Raw genomic sequence first — 8,579 nt, 5'->3', positions numbered from 1 at the left:
TTTTTCTTTTTTTTTGGTCTCGATTCTCAAAGTGAACAGCAATTGCAAATATGTTTAACAAAAGGCTTGATTACAAACATTTAAGTTGGAACCTCACAACACCAGCTTTGCCACTAGATATGGCTCTGATCTGCCATCAAAGACCAACAAGACTTTAATATTACTCTTCACATTAGATGGCTGCTGAAAATAAGGTAAAAAAAAAGCTATGTAGTGTTTATGTGCGAGAGAATTTTACCACAGTGCACAGCTTTATGATTTTCTAAATCTGTTTATCTAAAATGTCTCTATCCACGAGGATACATGTAAAAACAAAGTTTGATTTGCAGCCAACAAATGCACCACCCATACTTAAATGTTAGAGGATATGAGATAAACCTTGCTCTAATTTGGCTAATAACGGATAACGTCTGTGAGAAGACACTACGGTTTATCAGAGGAGTGTGTTTTCACAACCAAAACTATTTCACATCCTTCCATAGATCGCTTTTTTAGAACCTAAAGTTGCTATCTGCTCCACTGTGCTCTAACTGTGATGAACCGTGATCATCTGATGATGATCTGATTAGAAAAAGTTGTGTCAATCCTTCCTGATGTCCTCTTAGCCAGTTCTTAAGCTCACAGCCAGAGTAGAAACTTGTCCTTATAAGGCGATTGCAGAGTTCAGCCCGTTAGGAAGACACATCAGCTTCCCCTCAATTGACCCACTCGGGCCTTGGCACAAGGTGCAGTGGGAGATCTTAAAAAAACAAAACAAAGAAGAACAAGGGGGTGCAACACTTTGCACATATATTCCGAAGATACCATGCACCAGGTTTTGCTTCGAATTGATTTGGGTACACTAAAGCAGCAGAAGGCCCAGAAGAGGACAGAAGGAGGACAATAGCTACAGTAGAACAAACAAATCCCAGCAGGAATATTGGTAAAACATCAAAGCTGGAGCAAAGCTGGAACAAAGGCGCTGGGCAGGGCCACTATCTGAGGTTGCTTGAGGGAAGCTACAGAAGCCTGTCACTGAGAGCCGTCAGGATCACGGTGGATTTCAGTAAGTGAGGCGAGAAGCCTTCATGTTGTAGCAGGGTCTGTCTGTTAGGCTCCCGGTTCCAGAGAAAAGGGACAGGCCTTCTGCTTTCTCCAGCACAACCTCCAGCTCCTGAAAGTCCTGCAGCCGAGCCACGTCCTTGTCCTGGATAGGAAAGACAAAGTCAAATGCACAAAATTCTACCTCCAATTTAACTTGTATAACTAAAATGGTCTTTTGAAAATTATTTAAATCTTCAAAAAGCTAAAAATGTTGGGGCATTGGATTTACACACTAAAGCATTGCATGATGTATCACTGTTGACAGCAAAAAAAAAACAACTGAACAGCCCACTACTCAACTCAAAGTGATGCTCAACAATAGTGAATAAAACAAAACAAAAAAAAACCAGAAAACTCCCTAAACAACTACAAACACATTAGAAAGCAGCCAGTCTTTCACTATTAACTTTTTCATTCAAATAAAAGTTTGGAAAATATGTTTTTATATATAAATGAGGAAAATCATGTAATCCCCATTTACTGTTGAATTTAAAACTATTATCTTTATAAAGCAACCTTCAGCAAAGATGATTAATATAAACATAATTTCAATATATTTTGAATGCATTGCCAAAAATAAAAAATAAAAACACTGCAAACATTCTACTATTTTAGGTTGTAAATTGTTAAATGAAGAAACTATAAATTTAAACATCCCAAACCTGCAGCACAGTTCCTTTAGTTTTTAGTTTAGTTACATTTTTAAATCTTAGTAATCTAACATTAATAACCCGACAGGCTGTTCAATCTAAATGTGATGATGAAAAGATTTAATGTTTATGATGAAGACGCACATTTTTAACCTAAAAATATACCATGCAGTTTGGAGTCTAAAACAACTCTATCATTAGATTCATTTCTACATCTTGCCTTGAAGAAAATGCTTACTGACAGACTGACTTTCTTGACATGACTTTTATCTATAGGAAAATGTTTAAAGAGGGAAATAATGTACAGCCTGGTGGGCTTTCACTAAAATATGATTGTTTTAGTGACAGTATAATAATTTCTGATCAAATTAGAACCAATCTTAAATATGTCAACAGAAAATTATCGTTGTAAAAGAAAAAAAAAAAACTCAGCAGCAACTACCTTTTCCTATGTCGGCTTCAGGATTGGAAAAACAAAACGTTTATTATCAGGCCTGTGATTGTTTAAAAACAGGACGGTTCTCTTTTTGTTGATTTCCTGCTGTCACCATGTTCCATAATGTTATGGAAGGACCTGGAGATGAAAACTTAAGCAAATCCAGAGAGAGAGAAAGGATCCAAACATGGTCTGACTCAGTAGAAGTAAAATGTGCACAGGTTTTAGTCAAACCAAATTCTCTATTTCCACAACAGCCACTTGGAGAGATTAGCTTCATTTCTGCAGGATTATGTTGTATGTTGATTTATCCCTGTGCCATGAATGGTTCTGACTAAGACAGAGAAAAGGTGATGGTTGCTCTGACTTATGAAAATGTAAACATAAAAAAACACCTAATAGAAGAAAAAGAATTAATAATATAATCTAATAGGATAAAATCTAAAGATATGTGTCCTTTTGATCTGAATTAGATTTTTCTAAATGAAAATCTAAGAGAATTTGATTTTCTTTCCTCCAAAAATATTAATACACATGCATATCACTTAAAACTTATGAACAATAAAATGAGTGATTTTCATCCCTTAAGCATTAAAAATCAATGTTGCCCTACAGATTAGCAAATATATGGGGTGCAGTTTGCAAAAATGCAACTAAAATACATAAAAGCTATGAGTTTATTAAATAAATGGTAGATTTTCAAAAGATAAATATATTCCTCAGGATTTGACTCAAAGTAGCATATTTTGCTGAGTGAAATAATAATAATATTCCATTTTGGTACATTTAAAACAAATACGTTTAAAGAGAGTGAAACCTAAAACCTACTTAATGGATTTAAATGTAGGATGATAAAAAACAAAAAACCTCACTTTTAGAAAAAGGACTAAAATAGCAGCTGACATAAAGTTATAAATGGTTTATAATGCTTTCTACTGGGACTGGGAAATAAAAGGCTATTAGGAGTTTTCACCTGAGACCACTCCACCCCCCCCCCTTCAGTCTTCTGACTTTTCTGTCATATTATACTGAAATAAAATTTAACGATCAGTTAACTTTTTTTTTTTTTTTCAGTGGCCTAATCCTCTTCCGTGGTGTACATTTTTTAATGATAAAGTCAGTAAGATTATTGTTGGGTGAACATTTGGGCTACTTGCACAAGATTTATGTTATGAGTATTTAAATTTAAGTTTTTTTACAAATGTTTTTTAAAAATTCTTTATTTCTGGCTAAATATTTGTTACTTTGCGCAATAGATTTTCTTTTTAATACTTCAATTATGTTTCAGAAATGAAAAAATGGAGGGAAAATAAATCAATAAAAAAAAATAAAAAAAAAATTTTTTTTTTTTACCATATTGCCCAGCCCTAGTAACAAGAAATTCAACTGGACACATGGTAAAATGCATGTGTGTTCTCTGTACCTTCCGTAACAAGGTGTTTGGCAGCTTGCGAATCTTCTCCACATGCTCAGCACTGATATCCAGCTCACGGCAGCAGACTCTCAGAAGGGAGCGGTAGGTGAGCTCCTGACGATCCAGTTCTACTTCGATGAAGTCGTTCTCCCGGGCATTTGGGTTTTGGATACGAACTTTCAGAACCAGCTCTAGAAGGAAAGAATGAGACATACTTCTTTACTACAAACATAATGTGGATTATTCAACAAAAGACAAAGGACATCAGAATAAGTGAGTCACTAATTTATCATACTCCTTTAAAAGAAAGACCAGATAAAATTATCTCTAACTGTCTCTTTAGGAGGGAGCCATAGTTTAAAGCGGGTGACGTTAAATCTACTGAGGGCCTTTCAACAAGTAGGACGCTGCATGTGAGTGTTTTTTAATTGCTCTATTTATGTAAAGTGCATAGCATGATCTAACACACCTTGTACATTGACGGGAAAGGTGCTGGTGAAGAAGAAAGGCTGAAATGCCGGCATGGACCCGATGGCCTGGTTGTAGCTCAGCTGTTGTGGAATAGACTGCTGTCTGCTCATGGTGGGGTTGGGGCTGGCCACTGGAGCTTGAACCTGGCTCGCGCAACTGCTAGCCAAGCCTGGGTGAGGTGAGGCTGACGGAGGTGAACTCACAGTACCATTGTGGGCCACCACGTGAGAGTAGTCGGTGTGGTTGGCCAGATGAGGCTCGACTGAGAGGTCCATAGGCACTGTGCGGTCGACGACAGTGTGACTGTGGGAAGAGGTTGTGCTGGATGACACGCCATTTTGCTCAGGCACAGGAACTAGCTCAGCAGCTGAAGGTTGGCTGTGATTGACGACTGGATTCGTTGGAGGGGCGGGTCCATCACTCTGGGGTTTCTGGAGCTCTTCAGTGGAGGAAAGCGAGGCTGAATCGCTCTGCGTGTCTTCACTGAAGTCCCTTGAGCCGTTCTGTGTGAGGTGCTGGTTTTGGAGCGTCTCTGACTTATTGTCCATCTTGGAATACATGAAGGGTGGGTTGGACAGGTAATTCGGGATAAATGGCAAGTTGGACTCCTTGACCTCAGGCACTTCCTCCACCTCAACTATTCAAGTGCAGAGATGAACATTAATGACAAAAGAATTGACATAATAACACAGACAGACCTTAAACAAACAGCTTTCAATAAATTATACCATGGGTTTTAGCTGAATATACCAAAAATGACAAATAAAACAACAGGATCATTGTGACAAGACATACCTCCTAAGAGTCGCTTGATCTCTGGTTTAGATGTAAGCTGAGAGGCGAGCTCCTCTTTAGCTGTGAGGATTTCTTTGTCTGCTCCACAACTGAGTAAGTAGGACACTATGTGCTTATGGTTCCTCTTGCAAGCCCAGTGCAGGCATGTCCTGGAAAAAGGATTGGAAAAGCAACAGGGTTTATTCCACTCTTTTATCCTCTATAGAACCTTTGTTAGACAATGTAAGAAAACAATCAACAATAACTACCAATAATATGGCTACATTTATCATGTCTGACAACAACCAAGTGTGAGAGTTTAAAATGAACATGCTGCTACTATAAGATGAAGGTTTTAATATCCAACAAATATAGCTTAGATCATATATATATATATATATTAATCTCAAACCTTCTCTTTAAAGGGACATTAATTTGATTTGATTAAAAGTTTCTTAATCATTCTGTATTAAAATCTAAGCTTGACAAATGATATTCATTTTTATCAAGCTATAAATAATGCTTTATAGCTTGATTTATCAATATCTTTCATTTTGTAAAATAGCACTAAGAGATATTTTTACATTGGTATGGTTTTTATTTTCCAAAGCACATTTTAGAATTTAATCCTAACATTTTTATGCCTATTTTATTATTTTTGCCAATCTTGGCTATACAGATCCTTCAGTAGAGAAATGCTATGCTCCGGCCTACACAACTATGGGAGATACCTCTGATTTGACAGTGCAACTCATTAACAGACATCATCCAGAAGGAGGGCAAGCCACACAAGTAATGTGTCTAAGGAGATTGTTGAAAGATGAGGGGAAGGACAAGGTGCACAAACAATAATAACCATTGTAGCTTTTGAGATAGCCTGATAGACAAGACTAAATGTGAGATTAAATGTGTAATTTAGTCTGGCCCTGATGAATGAGACACCGGAAGATTGTTGATGAGAATACCCCGTTGTTTTAAAAATGAATGAGCGTAGAGCCTCTTCCTGCTCACGTTTCAATGAAAACCCCAAGTCTAATCCTTCCAAAACTGATTCCAAAGCTCAGTCAAACGAGAACTGTTCAATAGTTGTTGCCATCTTCCTTTTTGTGCTTTCTCCAGCGTTGTGCAGGTTTGTCGTCATGCCTTCAAAACCCTGTCCGCTTTTGTAACCTATATTAGATTTTTGAAATATTAGGATTATCAAATAAATAATCCAAGTTAGAGTAAATTCAAATAATTCTTAAATTAGGTTCGTCTGCTAGAGGAAGTGGCAAATTGTAAAACACAAGAGACAATCAGATGGTGCAAAATTGGTGAATTGTATTAATATTTACAATATATACAGGTTATCAACAGTTGAAGAAGTCCAGAATGTTTCCTTAATCCAAGGAACTTAAGAGTTCATGCTGGTGAAGAAAGGAAAGAAAAAATAAAATAAAATAATCCAATTCTTTCTGGAGCAGGTCAGTCCAGAGTGAAGATTCTATGGCTGGATGTCTCCAACCAATTAGAAGAGTTATCTTTGATAGAAGGTGTAGTATTTTAGGATCTGCTTATTGGTTAGCTCGCCAGTCTGGTCAGCATACCAGACAATCCATGATTTATCCCAGCAGCAAATTCCTTTGATTGGGAATCTGTAACACACCTGGCCAGTTCCCTCTTGACAAACCGTGATCGCTACAACGTTCGGTCGAATGCTCACACGTCTACATAACAGAGTCCGACAGCGTCTCCTACCTAAGGTGCTGATAAGCAGCCATATATGCGGCAGCTGTTACTTTGGGACGCTGACATGCAGCGGTCACGTGACTTCAAAACCGTGCGAGAACAATATTTTTCTTGCTTGGTTTGTATAGGATAATTGAAGAAAAGGAGGATTTTTAATTAAATCTTTAAATAAGTTAAACAAAATGGAAAAAAAATAAATAAACTGAATCCAACATGAAAATTTATCCTGGTTACACTTTGCATCCAGAAATTCAAAACACATCTCTGCGTTGTGATTGGCCTGCCAGTTCTAGGGCCTGGGGCATTGATAGAGACTAGACCAAATTTGTGGGCGAAAATTATTTTTGCCGCTGGCGGGTGGGGCTAGTTTACTAGGCTAGCTTTGAGAGGTTTCTGACACACAGCACATCCAAGAGCATGGGGGGAAATTTACAATACAAACTGCAGCTTGAATCTGTGTGTCAAGTGCCACTGGACATAAATTATATCCAGGACATTGGCTTTAACTGCTACATCCCACCAGTACACAACAAACATCAGGAATTTCTTCCTATGTTCTAGAGAGGAAAAAACAAGGACTGGACAGTTGTGAAAGTTTCCTTTTATCGTTTAGAAATCGAGGTCCTAGAGTTTGGAAGAAGAAAGGGAAGGCACAATCCTCTGGGTTCAATGTGAAGTTTCCAAAGTTATATATGTTTTTGAGAGTCGTATCCCCTGCTGGTGTTGGTCAACAATGTTTTATCAAGTCAAAAAGTCAGTGCAGCCATCTACCAGGCAGTTTTAGAATACATCCTGCTTCGCTCTGCTGTTAAGCTTTATGGAAATCATGATTTTAGTTTTGGAAAGGAGCTAACACCTGCCCACACAGCAAAAGAACCAAAAGCTGCGTTTAAGCCCCTGGTTATTGCTCTACCTGACTGGAAAGTGGTCTGGCTGAAACCACATAGCGAAATTATAGAGTGTAGCCAAAGCAAACAGAAGCCAAAAGTGTGAGTCCAGAAATCTCTGCAGTTAACTTTAAAGAAGCCAAATTTACTAAGTAACTAAATCTTATGTTTACATTAGCTGTAAGCTATGATCATTGCACGAACAGATATTTAAAAGGTAAAATTATAGATTTGAAAACTAAAATAAATATTTTGAATAATAATATTTGATCTACACCTATTTAGAACCTTTCTAAACCCCTGGATTTTGCTTATTGAATTTAAATAAGTTTCACAGTAAATACTGTCAACTGAATATGATGTCATACATGTTCATGCAAGCAACAACAAACCTGTTTGACCATCGACATGCAAAGTGACAAAAAGGCATTTGGATAAAGCAGATCAAAGCAGATAAAAGGGCAAGGCTGACCGGTTAACAGGATTAGTGTCGCCAAATAGGATAAGGCTGACCGTTTTTATCCCTGTACCAACATACTTGGCTCATTGATTCCCACGAACCTTTAAACTGACACCAATATTCAGACGCAAACAGATGTTTGTTTGTTTTTTCAGAAACACTTACCAACCGTTGATCTCGTTCTGTGAATTGACATTTACGCCGCTCTCAACAAGCGATCGCACTTCGTCGATATCCCCAATAGCAGATGCTTCTCTTAGCCGCTCCTGTAATTCTTTATCCAACGAAGTTGTGGACATTTTGACAGAGACAGGTCGCGGAGTGGGACCATATGACGTCGCCAATGACTCGCAAATAAATTGGCTTTAAGTTATCAGTGAAATATTGCTGTCCTCACAGCTCCACTGACAGAGTGGTCAGCTAACATTAGCTAACCGAGCTAACCTTACCTACTAGTGGCTAGCTTGGTCGGGGATGCTAACCTCTGACAGCGAATAGCTTTTGACTAAAGTCACTTCGTTTATGAAGCGTTCTTTGTGTTAAACCCTAAACATTTAAATGCACTGTTAGTTCGTGTTATACTACAACTGTCCACGGGTCATTCAATCACACAGTAATGACGGTGTTCCGTCAAACCAACGCCTGGTCGGAAGAGTTAGGATGTTACACCACCCCC

The 8,579-nt window shown here is 37.9% G+C and overlaps 1 protein-coding gene across 1 annotated transcript; it reads right to left on the bottom strand.

Moving 5' to 3' along the window:
- On the bottom strand, positions 1 to 8,579 carry ankrd40 (ankyrin repeat domain 40). The gene is made up of 5 exons (XM_038276621.1): positions 8,069 to 8,579; positions 4,850 to 4,998; positions 4,053 to 4,691; positions 3,593 to 3,774; positions 1 to 1,186 (listed from the first exon to the last, which is right to left on the bottom strand). The coding sequence occupies exons 1-5, from the start codon at positions 8,200 to 8,202 to the stop codon at positions 1,043 to 1,045; spliced, it is 1,248 nt and encodes a 415-aa protein (XP_038132549.1). The 5' UTR covers positions 8,203 to 8,579; the 3' UTR covers positions 1 to 1,042.

The sequence above is a fragment of the Cyprinodon tularosa genome, unplaced genomic scaffold, assembly GCF_016077235.1.
Source record: "Cyprinodon tularosa strain WSP-4 unplaced genomic scaffold, ASM1607723v1 ctg126, whole genome shotgun sequence".
Lineage (NCBI taxonomy): Eukaryota > Metazoa > Chordata > Actinopteri > Cyprinodontiformes > Cyprinodontidae > Cyprinodon > Cyprinodon tularosa.
The sequence above is the reverse complement of the archived record's forward strand: the minus strand, read 5'-3'. Positions and strand labels throughout refer to the sequence as shown.